Here is a 17,343-nt window from a genome sequence, read left to right as displayed (position 1 = left end):
GTCTCCTCGGCCTCTGGGCCAGTGGCATTGGTGTGTGCTTCCTGGGCCTCCTGGACACAGACCGTGTCCCCCAGTGTCTCCTCCCAGGGGAGTGAGCCCCCTCGCCCCCAGCAGCTCTGCCTCGCGGTGCAGTCTGTGAGACAGGCAGGATGTGGCGTGTGCACTGCCGTGCTTTGTCCCTGCTCGTGCAGGCCGGCTCCCTCACGGAGCCTGGAGGGTCAGCGTGGAACACTTCTCTGCGCTGTCTCATTACATCCTGGGTTTCCTTAGCTGGCACCCTCCCCCTTCCCCCCTTCACTGTCTCACTCGGCCCCTGGCTTACACGGTTGCTGCATAAAATGCACGGCTGGGCCGACTGAAGTCGCCCGGCTTCAGGTGGGGCCTCTGGAGTGGTGAGGGTCACGCAGGATGACAGGTGCCTGTCCTGTCTTGTCTCAGGGCACAGACAATACTGGGGACACTCCATCTGCGTGGTTGTCTCATGCATTGAGCTGGTCACAGTGTGAGGGCTCATGGGTCCTCGTGCATAGCAGGGACTGGAATGTCTCTCATTGTCCACCTCCATTCATCACCAGACACCCTCAACAAAGTGGCCCCAGGCATCAAGATGGTCACGGTGCTCCCCCACGGGTCAGCAGTGCATGACAGAATTCAGGACAAATATGTGGAGGGATCAGCTGCCAACACGTGTGGTCCCAGAGCTCAGCTCACCAGTCAGATACCAAGGAACCCGACACAGGAGAGACGTGGCTAAGGGACAGGTCCAGGCACTCCCTCCGGGGGCTGCAGGGGCCGACGCGGGGGGTGACCAGGGCAGCGGGACCACTGTAACACTGCAGCGCGGTAGGTGCGCGTGTGCTGCTGGTCACTGTAGAGCAATGAGTTTCTTTGACGACGCTCGGTATTCCATCCGTTCTTGTCAAATACTGAGGGGTGTGTAAATCTGTATCTTCAAAAAGTAGCTTTTTAACAAATACTAAGTGGCAGCTATGAGGGACCCGTAAACTTTCTTAATTGATGGCCTGCAGTGGCCGTTGGGCAGTTGCTGTTTCTCTGAGGCCTTGTTTCCTCGGTGCCATGAAGGTAGTGGACTAGGTCCCATCTGAGGCTTTTGGGGTAAATGTATGACTTGGAACTGGCACTCACAAGTAGCAGAGTGAACGTCCAGTGAGGCCATTGGCAGGTGCTTGAAGTGCGGCCACTAACTTAGCGGATGCATAGACAATCTAATTGCCTTTTAATGGGACAGGTTGCTGGTTTTTTTTAGCTCACAACATTTACTGTGAAAATGTCTTAATTGAGTGCGGAAGTGTTGGAAGGCCTTTACCCCGTCGGCTGGTTCGTGACAACATTACCAGAATTATAAAAGCAGCTCTTGGTCCTAGCTTCCCTGACGGACTGCATCAGAGCAGCCTGAGGGCCTGAGCGGTGGCCGGAGGGAGGACACTGCTGTCACATGGCTGCCCGTGTCCCTGCACAAGCTGCTCGGGTATCGGGAGCAGCGATTGGATGACACTGAGGAACTGCCAGCCGTAGATTTGTGAATCGGTGCAGGGCGGGGCACGGGGAGCAAGTGCAGATGTCAGGTCCAGGTCCCTCGGCCCTCCCAGCACGTGTGTCCAGTTCTGAGGTTGCAGCTACAGGAACGTCCACGGCCACCTTCACCAGGCCGGGGCCTCAGTTCTCGTCAGGACAGCTTTGTAAATCGAGCAGCGGGAATGCCACCAGCCTCCCAGCGACATTTGAAAAATGCCAGCCCCTAAGTCCATGTGGAGACAGAGACACGGAAGGTCCGAGCTTTGCATGCAGAGGATGCCAGCAAGAATAGGCTTAGGGACCCAGCGACAGAGAAGCACAAAGTAAAGCACCTTGAAAACCTGATATTCCCCAAAACAGCGCTTTTCCCACCATTGCCCGAATTCTTAAAGCAGTTACAGAGAAGCCTTCAAACCAGCCTAGGCCATTTTCCCAGTCGGCTCCGTAGAAGAATGTCCTGCCAGGTCTCAGCAGCCAGGAGGGACACTGGGCACCGTCGCAGACCCTGGAGGCAGGAAGCACCGATACACACGGCCCTGGGAGAGGCGGTGCCTCTGGGCAGCAGCCACCACCTTGCAGGCACGCTGTCGCGCTCTGCACTTCTGCACGCACCTCATGGCCTAGTTAGTTGTCTTTTCCGTTGATTCTTTGTTAGGAGCCAAGGAAAGAAACGTGCTCGGTCCCGAGCCACTGCTCACGAGCTTTCAGACGTAGTTTAGCTGAGCACCTGGGCGTGTGCTGTGAGACCCAAAGCCCACATCACGGCTCCTACAGACCACCCAAAACCAAAGGTGCCGGCAGACGGGAGCCCAGAAAGGCGTCACGGGCTGCTCTCCAGGGCCCAGTGCTTCCCGGAAGCGCCAGGCCACCCCGCATCGCTGTGGAAAGCTGGCTGTTTCCTGGCAAAGCCAATTCTGGGCAGCCACATCTGCAGAGCAGAGTAGGTGGTCTGTTCCCACTGGACTGTCACCTGGAGGTACCAGGTGCTCACACCTGCACTCCCATCAGTCCGTGGCTGTGCTTGGAAGCCAGGGTGATTGCTGGAGAGGTTGTCATGGCAACTGCGCACCTCTCAACCTCCAACACCTACCTGACTGTAAGCCTCTAGTGTACTCTTCATCAGAAGTTTAATAAAAACGGGACTCAGCGGCGGCCTTCAGCCGTGTCTTATCAAACTGAGGTGTCAACACTGACATCACCTGTGTCGCGTTAACCTGTAGTTCTTTGGGTAAACATCTCAGCCTCCCTCCCGCACTTCCTCTCCTACCTCCTTCTCCCGTCTCACACTCGCACACACTCACACACTCACACTGCCACTGTCCTTATTAGGACAGGCTGCAGAGGTCACTGGATGACAATGACGGCAAATGCACACAAGCCTCAGTCAGGGGCATGCAAGGCACGTGCCCACCGGACCCCCGGTGCCGCCGCGCTGTGGCCTGACTCTCCAGGTGGGGGCTGCTGAGGTCTCCCCGCGGTGCAGAGACAAACACAGATATAAGCAGGACGCTGTAGACGGGGGACGGTCCTCGACCGAGACTCTGCTTCCCCGGCATCAGGGCGCACTGCCGGCCGCCGGCCGCTGGCCGCAGACAGACACCACGTTGCACGTGTTCTCTAGGTACCTCCGGGGTAGACTCGGGGAGTGCTACTGTTGAAGGGACAGGACATAGTCACGTGCATGTCCGTATCTCGTAGACTGAAAGGCCGTCTCCGTCAGGCCCACAGAAGCACGGAAGCATCAGCCAAGGGCTCCTGCTCGGAGCTCCCGTCAGCCCATTGCCGACTCAGCACCATGTTCCTTCCGCAATTCGTGACACGTTCAAACGAGAAAAGCAGACACAGTCTACTCTGGCAGTCTGTCTTCTCTCTCTTAATGGAAGAAAGTTCCGTAAAAATCCGTGGTCATAGTTTCGAAATTTAACTGCAAGAACCCTCAATACCCTCAGGTTTGTCAAAGTACAGCCACCCAGTTTCTCGTCATCAAACGTCAGGCACGCGTACAAACTGAGAGACAGAATGGGAAAGCATTGGGGGTGCCAGGAGGATGCGCCAGGGGGAGCACGTGCGAGCTCTTCGCCGAGGCGGGCGCCACGTTTCGGGGGCTGGCGCTGCTTTCCCCACACGCGTGTCGCTGTTTCTTTGCAGAAATCGGCCCTGCCTCTGTGATGGTGGGGAACCTGGTGTCTGGGAAGAGGATTGCGCAGGCCAGCGGCAGGGACCTGGGGCAGATAGAGGACAACGACCAGGCCCGGAAGGTGAGCCCGGGAGACACCCATGTGGCTTCGTGAGGGAAACGCGTGTTGGGCATGCAGATTGTAGAACGCGCCACAGTGGCGCAGAGAGGGGGGGTGACAGTCCCATGACTGGAGGCTGGGGGCTGGTGTCTGAGAAGCTCTCCCTGGGCCTGGTCCCCTGAGCACTGGCTTCCGGTTTCCCACCAGCCGTGACCACGCCAGACAGCCTGTCCTTTGATTGTACAAATTCCAGAAAACTTCAGCTCAAACCCAGCTTTGGGAACTAGACCTTAAAGCAGCCTCAGGGACGTGGGCCCCAAATATCTCACGATTTGTCTTGAGTGGGCATCAGTTGCATTACGGCCGTTCAGCCTTGAGACTCTTACGACTCAGCAAAAGGTGGTCCCGCTCAGCACGGCCACCAAGAAACGTGACAAAGGAAGCACTCGAAGTCCTATGAGCCTGGCATTGTGCAGTGCGTGGGTGCTCGCATGCTGCCCGCTGCACTGCATGCTTCCGTCCTGGATTCAGGGCGTACGGGGGTTCCCGGGCCCTGACGTGATGCAGGCTGACCTTTGCACAGCGGGCGGAGTCGGCACCGTGCACGTGGCCCCTGTGATGTGCAGTGTCGTGACGTGGGTAGCAGCCGTTCTAGACAGCACGTTTAAGAGAGCCCACGTCACAGCAGGACAGAGCCGCTTCTGCTGGTACCTCAGACATCCCATGGCATCTTCTGGAAGCCCCAGAAGGGGTGTCGTGCGTCGGCTGCTCCGTGGTGGGGGGTGCCGTTCTCCCATCTTGGGCGGATTCAGGAAACCTACCTGCCAGGGGCCGTGTCCGAACCCCAGTCACGGCCAGAGAACGGGGAGCAAATTCTGTTGGCCGTGTGTGGCAGGGCACCCTCCTTCCTCTGCATGGGTGTCCCCCAAAACCACTCAGGCAGACGAGACCGATTCAGATGGAGAGAGGAGCCCCGGAGCAGGCGGCCTGGGCCTAATGTCCGTGTTTCGTTCCAGTTCCTGTTCCTCTCGGAGGTCCTGCAGTGGAGGGCCCAGACCACGCCCGACCACGTCCTCTACACGCTGCTCAACTGCAGGGTGAGGCCACCGTGTGGCGCCCTGGCCACGCCGGCTTGGCGCTTCCCCGCATCCTGCCCCGTCACCCCCCACCCCCCACCCCCGGGCCACTGCCACTCCTGCGACAGACCCGGCTCGGGGAGGGTTTTCACTGAGACCTTTGCCTGAGGAGGCCCAGTGCTGAGTAGAAGGGTCTGCACCTCCGTCCGTGCATTTAACAGATTTTTGCAATGTTTCCCCCCCAAAATGAGTAATGATCCTTACAGCAAAGGAGAAGTTTCAGATCTATGGGATATTTGTCTTTATTGTTATTGCTAAACTACTTTTTATAAGTAGGAAGTTACATTTTAGTCATAGACTTTCATTCTTACGAATGAAAATCATTTCTATTTTGTAAGTAAAATTAAAATAAATTTAACAGATTTTTGCAATGTTTCCCCCCCAAAATGAGTAATGATCCTTACAGCAAAGGAGAAGTTTCAGATCTATGGGATATTTGTCTTTATTGTTATTGCTAAACTACTTTTTATAAGTAGGAAGTTACATTTTAGTCATAGACTTTCATTCTTACGAATGAAAATCATTTCTATTTTGTAAGTAAAATTAAAATAATTAAATTAAAATTAAAGTATTTTTCTTTTAAAACTAAACTTTAAAATTAAGATTTAGTTTAAGACCTATTTCAAAACGTCCCGTAATTTCCGTTAGACCGTATGACGTGTTTTCCCTTCCCCAACACGGGACCCGCTGCAGCAGCCTCTCTCCAGCATGGCGCCTCCTTCAGAGATTTTTGAGAATAACTTTGGTTGATCCCCAGTCACCCTAGGTGCCGATTCTGGCATGTGACGGGCTCTCCTCTCGTCACTGTAAACCCTGTGACGTGGCAGATGGTCTCATGAAAACTGTCTAGAGGTTCCTCCAGACAACGGACAGCACGCGATTGATTACGTTTCGCCTTTTCTAAGTTCCGACGGCGGGGTTTTCACAAACCAGGGTCACACATATTTTCAGACACAGCCACAGCTCTCACATCTCACAAGCTTCGGCTGAGACAAAAGATGGCTGTTGACAGGTCAGCACTGGCCCTCCAGAACAAGGGTGGGGGTCAGTTCTCGAGGTGGAGCAGTGCACACCCCAAGTGCTCGCCGCTTGAGGCCAGGCAGCCATGCACCCCAGCGCGCGAGGGTGAGGACAGCCCCTCACTTAGTGGGGACAGGTCTTTCTTAGCGGGCGCAGACGCTTGAGCCTCTTCTGCCAGCGCCAACCCCGTGGCGCTGCAGGGACATCAGGGTCGAGGAGCGAGTTCATGGCGTCGACATACGCAGCAGTGGGCTCGGGTGTGACGCACGCAGGAAGGGCCCGCGTTGCGGCTCCGAGTCGTAACGTCCCGGCGGGGCTCCCAGCTCGCCGGCTCTGACCTTCCGCGCTCCCACTCTGCGGCTGCTTCTACTTTTTCGCTCTTGACCTCTCTCGGAGAGAAACTCACTACGAAGGCGCACCCCTGACCCATGCGGGTGCTTCAGGGGGCGGGGCGTCCTGGTGCCCTCCTCCGACACAGCCAGTCACCACGTCACGGCGTCCTTTAACAGCCCCAAGGTTCTGGCCTCTTCCGTCCGCAGCATGTGTTCCCCTTGGGACTTCATCCTGCACCCTTAGCATTCGGGTCCAGAACGCCTTCCTAGGGCGTCAGTCCTCCATCTGGCTGTTCTCCCCATCAGCCCTTCCCCCTCGCCCCGGGGGCTCCAGCCTGAACAGGGTGGTCGGCCCCGTCGGCCCGGTCACTGCTCAGCTTTAGGACCCCCCGCATGAACATTGCTGGACAGCTTGCCTGTTGCTAAGGAGAGGTCCTTCACCCCATTAATCACTTTCATAGGGTTTGATCACGAAAAAGCAGTTTTAAGTGGCTGTAGGGTGTGGGGGTTTGTGCAAACGAGCCACAGTGGCCCAGTGCAGCCCAGGACAGCATTCTGGGTCAGCCGTACGTTCATCATCCACCATCCAGCCACACTCTCCTCTGCAGTTTAAACTGCGGGTCCCATGTGTTTGCATGTTTCTTGGGATCCGTTTTGCTACCGATCTTCCCCAGCAACACTTTTAAAGGTGTTTGTAGCTGGAACGTGTAAGTTTAGCTCTTTTAGATCCATAGTTGATTTTAGGAAGCTTCTCGTCAGTGTGAGTGCATCCAGATCTCTCTGTGCTGTGCTTCTGGCAGGTGGGGAGGAAGATGAGCGACAGCTGACGGTCGGGGTCGTGGGGTGACAAGGACGCTCTGAAACCGACTGGGGGTACAGCCGTGAGCACACTAGCACCCCCTAACTGTCCATTTGACCAAGTGACTTGCCTGGTGTCTGAGCTGGATGTCCCCGAGCTGCTCTGTAAGGAAATCTGGCTTCCACTTGTTCTTCTGCACTCAGGGCACAATAGCGAACTCGCTGACGTGCGTGCAGCTGCACAAACGGGCGGAGAAGATAGCCGTGATGCTGATGGACAGGGGGCGCCTGCAAGACGGGGACCACGTCGCCCTCGTGTACCCACCAGGTAGGAGCGCGACCCGCTGCGCACGGGCCCCTTACTGCACGTGCCAGAGTGTGGTGACCGGAGTCGCCGTGTCATCACTGAGAAGTGACAGCGAAGGCCCAGAATGGTCCCCCGGGTCTCGTTCCCGCTGGTGGGGACTGTGCTGTGTGCCGCACAGCTTTGAGGGGTGTGAACAAAGCGACGTTTCACAGACTTTTGTGCTTAACTTGTATCTGTGGATTCTGAGGTCGTTCATTTATTCATTTGTTGTCAAATCCTTAACCACTGAATTGGCAATCACAAAGCCGAGTATCGCCTCAGAGAAATAGAAATGAAATGTCTGGCCAAGCAGCAGTCATGGCCAGAGCATCTCAAATCCCGGGACAAGAAGGTCCCCGCTGCCTGCGTGACCTTTGAACTTCCCAGGCTGGTGTCATTGCCGGTGGGGGTGACAGCCACGTCGTGCGTGCCATCTCATGAGAGGCCCCTGCCCTTGTCCCCATGCAGGAATAGACCTCATTGCGGCCTTCTATGGCTGCCTGTATGCGGGCTGCGTGCCAGTCACTGTGAGGCCCCCGCACCCACAGAACATCGCGACAACGCTGCCCACCGTGAAGATGATCGTGGAGGTAACGCTGCCCTGTGGCTCAGAGCCGGCCTCACGGGAGGCCCGGTGCGGGATTGTGGGCGCCTGTGGGGGCGGGTACACGGCTCTGCCCCGGGGACCTCACCAACTCCTGCTCAGGAAGTGCAGCCACCTGTGTTTGGACTGAGGGCTGCAGGGCCTCCTGGCCACGATACCTCCGAATCAGAGGTCCCTTGCGGCCCCACCAAACCCAACTGCACAGACCGAGCCACGTGAAGAAGCCACACGTCTCTGAGAGTCCTGTCTGTGAGACTATGCAGTGGCCCGCTCCTTTCTGAAAGCATAGATTTGTGTTAACTGTTTTTGTACCTGCAGAAGGTTGGGAGGGTTAGAGTGTGTCTTTCCCCTTGGGGAAGGGTCCACGAGGGACAAGCTGATTTGGGGGTGCCCCAGCGAAAACCTTCATAGCTAGGTCAGAGTACTTTCCGGGTCCTCACCCCTGTTGGATAATGCAGGTGGATTGTTTGTGGACACGTGGCATTTCCAGTTGGACAACAAACAGTGACAACAGTGAGTTTAGAAGCCCCTTTCTGAGTGATCGCAGCACGTGGGTCCTACTCGGCTCTAGGAGCTTCCAGGGCCTTGGCGCTTGTGAGCTCTTCATGTGTGCATCACGGTCAGACCCCTGACTCCCCCGGACCTCAGCTGGCCAGCGCTGGCTCTCCACGGTCCTGCTTTCTCTGGAAGCCGCCGCGCCTCAGCACAGGCCGTGCATGCGTGAGAGTGCGCGCATCCGCAGCTCACCGCCTGCGCCATCTGTTCTGACCCTCAGGTGAGTCGCTCTGCCTGTCTCATGACAACACAGCTGATCTGTAAGTTGCTGCGGTCCCGGGAGGCAGCTGCGGCCGTCGACGTCAGGGCGTGGCCCCCCATCCTGGACACAGGTCAGTCCTCCCACCCACCGGACGCGTCGCGTCTCCGCTTCTGCTCGGCCCTGTGTGCTAACAGCCCTGCTTTGCCCTGCAGATGACTTGCCAAAGAAGCGGCCGGCCCAGATCTACAAACCCTCCAACCCGGACACGCTGGCGTATCTCGACTTCAGCGTGTCCACGACTGGGATGCTAGCCGGAGTGAAGGTGAGAGTGATGTCTGCACAGCACGGGAGCACCTCGCAGGGCGACCGCGTGCAGGGTTACCCGAGGGGAGGGGTGCCGGGGACGAGGAGCGGGGCGCACACATCTCATCCAAGCTGTAAAATGTGTGGCCTCCGCAGCAGGTTATTGGGCTGCCTCATTCTTTCCGAACGTCTCAGCTTTTCAGTGCAGACGCAGCCTCACTCGCCTCTACTGACACGCAGCATGCCTTCTCGCTGGTTCTCAGGTCTCAGTGCTCTGTTTAAACACCGTGCCCTGCAGCTTCTTGCTTTTTTAACATGGGTTCCCTTGTGACTTGCCAGCTTGCTGCTTGTTGCAGCTGCAATGACCCCGTTTTCCATGAGAGAAGAGGCTGCTCTGTGTGTCCCCAAAATGAGGACCCTCCAGGCTCAGGGACATCCTTGCCAAGGAACGATAAATTCTCTGTAGCCTCAGGAACCCTTTCCCTAGGATCTGCCTCGGGCCTCACCGCGAGTTTGCGTAACTTACCTCTTCGTTCACTCTCTCTCTTTTTCCCCCAATATTTTTATTGTAGTAAAATACGTGTAACTTTACCATCTTAACCAATTTAATTTCAGTGTCTTAAATACATTCAAAATGTGCAGCCATTACCCCCATCCATCCCTAACCCTGGTTAATTCCTAAGTATTTTGTTCATTTTTATGCTATCATAAAGGGAACTTTTAATTTCCTTTTCAGATTTTTTATTCAGTGTATAGAAATGTAACTGACTTTTTCCTGCAACTTTGCTGAATTCATTTATGATTTCTAAGAATTGTTTTGTGGAATCCTTAGGGTTTTTTTATTTGTTCGTTTTCTTTTGTTTGTTTGTTTTGTTTTTATCTATACGATCATATCTGTGAACAGGTAATTTTACTTCTTCCTTTCCAATTAGGACGCCTTTATTTTTCTTGCCTGATTGCTCTGGGTCTGCGGCTCCCGGTGCTCGGCTGAATAGAAAGGGTGAAGGTGGGCACCCTCATCTTGTTCCTGATCTTAGAGGAAAAAGCTTCAGCCTTTAGCCATCGAGTATGACGTTTGCTGTGTTTTTTCATACATTGCTTTTATTATGTTGAGGTACTTTCCTTCTGTTCCTAGTCTGTTGGGTATTCTTATCATGAAAGGGTATTGAATTTTGTCAGATGCCTTTGGCTGCATCAAATGAGACGATCATCTGTTTTTTGGTTTTTTTTTCCCTTTATTCTCTTAATGTGATGTGTTATATTGATTGAGTTTCATATGTTGAGCAACCTCGCATTCTGTTGTGAATAAACCCTACTTTGTCATGATGTAGAAGCCTTTTAACATGCTGCTGAAGTCCATTTGCTAGTTCGTGGAGGATTTTGCTTCTAGGGTCATAAGGCATATTGATTTATAGTTGTCTTAGCGTCTTTGTCTGGCTTTGGTGTCATAGAATGAGTTAGGAAGTGGTCCCTCCTCTTCTATTTTTTTGGAAAAGTTTGAGAGAGATTGGTATTAGTCCTTTAATGTTTGGCAGAATCACCAGTGAAGCTGTCAGATCTCAGGCTTTTCTTCGTTGGATTTTTTTTTTTTTAACTGATTTGATCTTACAAGTTATAGGTTTGTTCAGATTTTCTATTTCTTTATGATTTAGTCCGTAGGTTTTGTGTTCCTTCTTGATAGTTTGTTTCGAATTCCATGAAACGAATTTCTCCATTTCATGCAGGTTGTACAGTTTGTTGGTGTCTAATTGTTAGCATACTCTCATAATTCTTTTTCTTTTTTTAGAATCAGTGTAAATGTTCCCACTTTCATTCCTGATTTTAGCAATTTGAGTCTCCTCTATTTTTTCCTTAGTCCATAATAGCTAGAGTTTTGTCAGCTTTATTGAGCTTTTCAAAAAACCAACTTTTGTTTTCATCGATTATCTCTACTATTTTTTATTCTCTGTTTATCTTGCTCCAATATTTATTTCTTTTCTTCTTCTAGCTTTGGGTGCAGTCTGTTTTTTTCCTCCTTCCTCAAGCTATAAAGTTAGGGTGCCAGTGGGGGCTCGCTCTCGTTTTTTAACGTAACTGCTCACAGCCAGAAATTTCTGCCTTAACGCCGCTTTTGCTATGTCTTGTACATTTTGGTATGTTGTGTTTTCATTTGTATTTGTATAGAATTCTTTTCTGAGCTTCCTTGTGATTTCTTCTTTGATCCATCGGTTGTCTGAGAGTGCCATGTGTTTGATCCATGAATTGGTGGATTTTCCAGTTTTACTTCTGTTACCGATTTCTGACTTCATCCTATAGTGGCTGGAGAAGACACTTTGGAAGATGTCTCTTTTATAAAAGCTCTTGAGACTTAATTTGAGGCCTAAAATGCAGTCCGTCCTGGGATACGACCCAGGTACGCTGGAGAAGAATGTGTGTTCTGTTGTGGCCGAAGACTATTCTGTGGCTCGAAAAGCAAGCGAAAGCCAGCCTGTGTATGAGATTCCAGAGGGTTCCACGCTACCTTGTGTGGGTCAGCCAAGCACGCGAGGTGAAGCCTCTAGGGCAGGCCTGGCTCCGGCCCCCGACGGGCACGATGGACGGCCCCTGGCTCCCAGACTCTGCCAGTGTTCTCTGGGGTGATGAGTGAACGCTTCCCCAGGCATTTGGCTGGGTTCCCTCCATAGTCCAATACTGTCACTGGTCCCTTTACAGCTCGGCATTGGTGACATGCTGCCTCACTTAAACTTGGGGCCTTTTTAAACCCATGAAACCTGGTAATGGTCCCCTACGTCTACACATTTTTTCCTCCTAGCCTCTGTGAGAAAGCTGCCTTCACGCAATATACTTTGCAGTACTTTAAGTAAGATGACTCGTGTTGCACACTGACCCAGGGGGCCGGCTGCTGCGGTGGCAGCCCCGTCCTGCCCCGGACGGTGGGCTGTCACACGATAGCGTCCCACTGTAGAGGACTGATTTCAGCTCAGACACGTGTCCTTCAGCCCACTCTGTACCTTCTCTGAGCCTCATTTCCTTGTCCCGAGGTGGAGGTTCATCTCACCTGCTCCGCTGACCTGTCCCTCGAAGCTGGGTCTGGAGGTGCCAGTGAATGAGGCATAGTCCCTGCCCAGAGATGGGGCGTGAGAGGCAGCATCTCCCTGCCTCCCCCCAGGTCTGCAGGGGGGTTGCAGAGGGGGCCACTACGTGCAGAACGTCGGTGCTTCAGCTGCTAGAGTTACTGGGTCCCAGGGCCAGGAGGCCATGCGTGTGCTGCTCTCATTGAGAATGGGAAGACTAATGAAAGCGTAGCAGCCCACTCTTCCCTAATAAGGCCTGGCCGCCACTGTCCCCTGTCCTGAACTGCTCTGGACCCTGCTGTCTTGCAGATGTGTCACGCCGCCACCAGTGCCTTCTGCCGGTCCATTAAGCTGCAGTGTGAGCTCTACCCTTCTCGAGAAGTGGCCATCTGCTTGGACCCTTACTGTGGGCTTGGGTTTGTCCTGTGGTGCCTCTGCAGGTGAGTGTCCCCTCTCACATCCCTCAAACCGTAGATCGGTCATACGCCCACTTCTGCCTGTGTGCCATCCCCGCTCCACCTAGCTCTCAGGGTGAGTGGGTTCCACGTTCTGTGGCATCTGAAGGAACTCGTCTCAGTGACATTTGCTGAAACCCACAGAGACAGTGGCCTGTGGGGACGTTCTGAGAGTTGCCTTTTGAGAACCCATATTCCCTTGAGCAGAGAACCCGTGGGCCTCAGGCTTGGTTCTTTTGCCTTTAAATGCATATCAGGTAGTTGATATTTACTGATTAGAAGATTGTGATATTTACTGATTCAATATTGTGAAAATGTAAATTCTCCCCAAATTGGTCCAAAGATTCAGTGTAATCCCTGTCAAAATTTCAGCAGTTTTTTTTGTTTCAGTTATTTTTTTGCCGGAATTGACAACGTAATCCTAAAATATAAATAAAGGACCCACAATATCCAAAATAAACTTGGAATAAAATTAAAAAGTTGCAAAACAGACTTCCCGATTTTAGCGCTGACCGCTATAACCAAGACAGTGTAGTGCTGGTATAAAGATAGAGGTGTAGACATACACATGTAAAGTAACCAGTGAAACAGGATTGAGAGTCTGAATATAAACCCTTCTATGTGTGGTGACTTCATTTTTCAACAAAGGAACCAAGGCAACTCGAGGAGGAAAGGGTTGTTTTTCCAACAGATGACACTGGAAAAACTGGACATCCACATGCAAAAGGTTGAACAATGATAATACGTAAGTCAGCTCAAAGTGTCATAGACCTTAATGTAAGAGAAAAAAACTATAAAACTTGTAGAAAAAAGCATAAAAGTAAATATTCGTAATATTGGGACAGGCAGTTGTTAGATTTGACATCAAAGGCACAGTGCATACAAGGAATGTTGATAAATTGGACTTCAACAAAATTAAAACTTTTGCGCATCAAAAGACACCATTAAGAAAGCAAAGACAAGCCCCAGACTGGGAGAAAATATGTGCAAGTCATCTGTCTGATAACGATCTTCCAACCAGGTAAAAGAACTCGTAAAACTCAATGAGACACAAGCAACATGATTTACAAATGGGCAGCATATTTGAACAGACATTTCACCAAAATATACAAATGACCAGTAAGCATGTGAGACTATGTTTAACATTCGTTAGGGAAATACAAATTAAAACTAGCGAGATACCACTTAATACCCATTTAACGGCTATAACCAAAGAGACAAGAAAACAACAGAGTTGGAGAACTTAAACTTCCTGAGTTCAGAACTACACCATGAAGCAGGGGTGAGCAAGGGCTGTGCATGAGACTGCGACATGGCGAAACCGCAGTTTGCACGCTCTTAACACTCAGGTCACCACAGGGCGCCACAGTTCCCCGCCCCCAGGTGTCTGCGAAGAGAAGGTCAAGCACACGTCCACACAGAGACGAGGTGTCTGCAGCACCCTTTGTTTAAAGGAGAAAACAGTCCGAAGGCCCACTGACTGGCGAGTGGACACAGCGTTTGCCGCGGGCGTGCGATGGGCTGCAGCTGCCACACACATGGCCTTCAGTGTGCTGCATGAGAGGAGCCAGGCCCACACCGTGTGATTGTGTCATGATGCCCTTGCATGAGATGTCCGGAGAAGGCAGGTCTACAGACAGGAAGTGAGGCGACTGACTATGGCAAGGGTTAGAAACAGGACGGACCGCAGTGGACGCAGCCTGCCTTCAGGGCAGTGGATGTTCTAGAGCTGCGTTGCGGGGACGGTCACACAGCTCTGCAGCTAACCAGAGTTCATTTAATTCTGTGCTTAAAGTGGGCGGATTTCATGGTAGGTAAATCATACCTGAACAGAATTGTCTTTTGAAAAAACAACCTATCACGGGCATGTCTGATGCGCATAGTATGGATACCAGCCTGTCAGGAGAAGAACCCCTGGGCACCTGGGGTGACATGTGTCCTCGCGAGCCATGTGGCTTCCCCGCTCATGGTGCCAAGGCTTGATGGTTTCAGTTGTGGGTATGTTTTGTCAGGTCGATCATCTAAAATCATTCAATTACAAATGTGCACATTTGTATCAGTTACCAAATTGTCTTTTTTTTTCCCCTTTCCTGGTCATCCGTGTTTTTATTTTTTTAAATAGACAGTTTTAGGTTCACAGCAAACCTCAGTATAAGGTACAGATTTCCTTCATACCCGCTAACCCACCACATGCACAGCCGCCGCCACCGTCAACAAACCGCCCCCCCCACCCCCGGATGGAACATTTTTCACGACCTAGGAACCCACGTTGACACGTCATCGCCCAGAGTCCACGTCGTCCATCAGGGTTCACTCTTGGTGTTGTCGAGAGCCCAGGATTGTGTCCGACACACAATCAGGTGATCGTTCGCAAAGGGCGAAAATAACGCAATGGAGCCAAGACAGGCTTCGTCAGACGTGCCAGAACAAGTGAGCCCATGTGCAGAAGGCGCACCCCGGCACACACCGCGCCGCCTCCACGAGGGCAGCTCAGCGCGGGCCAGAGCCCCGGGTGCGAAAGGCGAAACTGCAAAGCTGTCGCCAACGACGACGCGGTAGAACCCGGAGACCCGGGGACGGGCGGCGGCTGCCTAGGTCACCGGACTTCATTGAAATCGATAGTTTCTGTTTGCAAGAAACCCTGTCAGGAGGATGAAAGGACAGGCACGGACCGGGAGAAATATTCCCCAGACGTCTTTTTCATCATTTCGTTGTCTTCGAAGTTAAGATCCAAACTAGGATCGTTCAGGTCCTAGGAGTTCTCGGGAGAGTGTCTTCATTACGAGCGACCTGCATGCTCAGGTGCGGTCCCTGGAGGCGTTTCTGCCCAGCGCCAGGACAGCCACAGCGGTTAAGAAATGAAACATTCGGTGCTGGCCGGACTGGCCAGGAAAGGGCGAGGAGAAAACCCCCGAGTCGGGTTTTCTGTGTGTGCTCTTATCAGGACGTGCTCATTTTCCCCTTCACGTCGGCTCCATCCTGTCACAGGAGTGTGGGGAGAGGCGAAACTGCGTTTAATCTGCATGCGTGTACTCGGAAGTCTCTAGGCCTGAGCTCGACTCTGTGCTGATGGTTCTGATCATGCAAATCATGTCTCCTGATGCATGTTCTTGAGAAAGGTAGTAGGTGATTTGTATTTATTTTTCTTCATTTTGGGGCTGCTTACGAAGTCAGATGCTGGGACAACGTGGATGCGAGAAATGGCTGTAATTAAGAGGAGTGCCATCATAAGGTGTTCCCCACGTTTCGATTCCCTGAGACCCGGGGCCCAGGTGGCACGCACCGTATTTGGTCCGGGTCCTGCAGCGTGAGCCCTCGGTGCGGGAGCGGGGTCCGAGCTTTGGTGAGCATCGCACAGGGCCGTCTGGTTAAGGTGGCAGCGCTGACTCACGAGCGAGCAGAGCAATGTCGGAGGCCCATTGGCTCTTAGGCCTGGTGCGTGGCCCCGAGTTTGGGCCCCGGCACCGTTCCCTTAATGGCCACGCAGCAGAAGGAAATTTTCCAGATGTTTCTTTCTTTCTGCGTCATGCTGCCTTGAGGCTCCTGGTTGGAGTCGACATGTCAGCTGCTAAGAGATGACGCTCTGATCAGTCACCAGAGGCAGGGTGCAGGCTGATGCTGCAGCACTGTGGGAAGCGACAGAGCAGGACTGGCAGACTGTGCCACGCAGCAGAGCCAGGCGCCCGCTTCCAGAGTCAGTGCTGGAGATTCCCTCCCACTCGTCAGTGTTCTCGGAGCTGCCCGCCTTTGGGACAAGGGGCCACCTCGCGGGAGAGGGGGCTGCTGTGTCATAGCTCTCCCCACCCGGGGACACCGTGGAGCGAGGGCCCTCCGTGCACGGGGGCAGCACTGGGCAGCCCTGGACATACGGCTGGACCTAAGAAGACGTTTATTTGCTTTTTGGCCCCGAGTGTGTAGTTCCTGGGAGGTTATTTTAGGAATAACACGCATGCCCCCAAAGGAAGGACGGAGGTTTGTGGCTTCATCAGTGCTTTGTGATTTAGACATGCCTGCTGTGACGCGCTTGATCTCTTGGATACCCTCAGTATAAGGTGACTTTTGGTGGCCTGAACTAATTTCCCAAGGACAGATCTGAGGTTCATAAATCCTTTGAAAAGATCACAGAAAAGGTCAATGTTTGCTATCTTCTTTTTGACAAAAATAAAAGTTTGGAATAGAGAAATAAAGAAATGGAAACTTGCCCCTAAATGACCTGAAGAATAGTTTTTCTTCCAAGGGCCCTGTTTAAAGTAGATTTTACAAGCCAGCTTGATTTCCTTACATTTTGTCTACCAGTTTATTTTATTGTAAATAATTTTGAAAATTTTAATGTGAGATTGGCTTCATTCAAGAATAATTGGCTTTAGCATAATAGTAGTTGAGGCTTAATGTACTGTTTTATCTATATTTTTTTGTACCTACAAAATTTTTTTTACTCAAATCTGAGAAAATGATTTATCTAGGATATTTTATTATGATACATGGCATCTATTAACGTTGATTTCTAATTTTGCCAAATACTCCATTATTTTAAAGCCACACTTGCCCCACCCATCAGTCGGTGAGGAATCAAAGCTGTCACCTGTTGTTTTCCCGATTTCTCCAACCTGAAGGTGAAATTGAAGAGTGATCGTGTTTCCCTTAGTTCTGCCAGATGATTTGTTGGGATCATTCCAAAGTGAACTTTCAGACCTTAAATACTGGACAGATGGACAGAGTCCGTGTAACTGAGTTAGTCTTTGTTCACTTCCTCTGGGTGCCGGTTT

At 52.2% G+C, this 17,343-nt stretch overlaps 1 protein-coding gene across 9 annotated transcripts in view; it reads left to right on the top strand.

Annotated features, from left to right (window-relative positions):
* The window catches only part of DIP2C (disco interacting protein 2 homolog C), a 204,834-nt gene that overhangs the window by 168,569 nt on the left and 18,922 nt on the right, over positions 1 to 17,343 (top strand). For all 9 annotated transcript variants that reach the window (XR_003048439.1, XM_025051681.1, XM_025051686.1 and 6 more), the window contains 7 exons: positions 3,685 to 3,794; positions 4,790 to 4,870; positions 7,264 to 7,387; positions 7,874 to 7,995; positions 8,785 to 8,896; positions 8,979 to 9,088; positions 12,432 to 12,562. Coding sequence is in view for 8 of the 9 variants with exons in the window: in XM_025051681.1 (XP_024907449.1) it covers positions 3,685 to 3,794; positions 4,790 to 4,870; positions 7,264 to 7,387; positions 7,874 to 7,995; positions 8,785 to 8,896; positions 8,979 to 9,088; positions 12,432 to 12,562 (790 nt within the window). In the remaining variant the exon portion in view is untranslated. The remainder of the gene's footprint in view (positions 1 to 3,684; positions 3,795 to 4,789; positions 4,871 to 7,263; positions 7,388 to 7,873; positions 7,996 to 8,784; positions 8,897 to 8,978; positions 9,089 to 12,431; positions 12,563 to 17,343) is intronic.

The sequence above is a fragment of the Pteropus alecto genome, unplaced genomic scaffold (genome assembly GCF_000325575.1).
Source record: "Pteropus alecto unplaced genomic scaffold, ASM32557v1 scaffold108, whole genome shotgun sequence".
Taxonomy (NCBI): Eukaryota; Metazoa; Chordata; class Mammalia; order Chiroptera; family Pteropodidae; genus Pteropus; species Pteropus alecto.
Note: the sequence above shows the minus strand (reverse complement) of the source record. Positions and strands in the feature narration are given on the sequence as shown.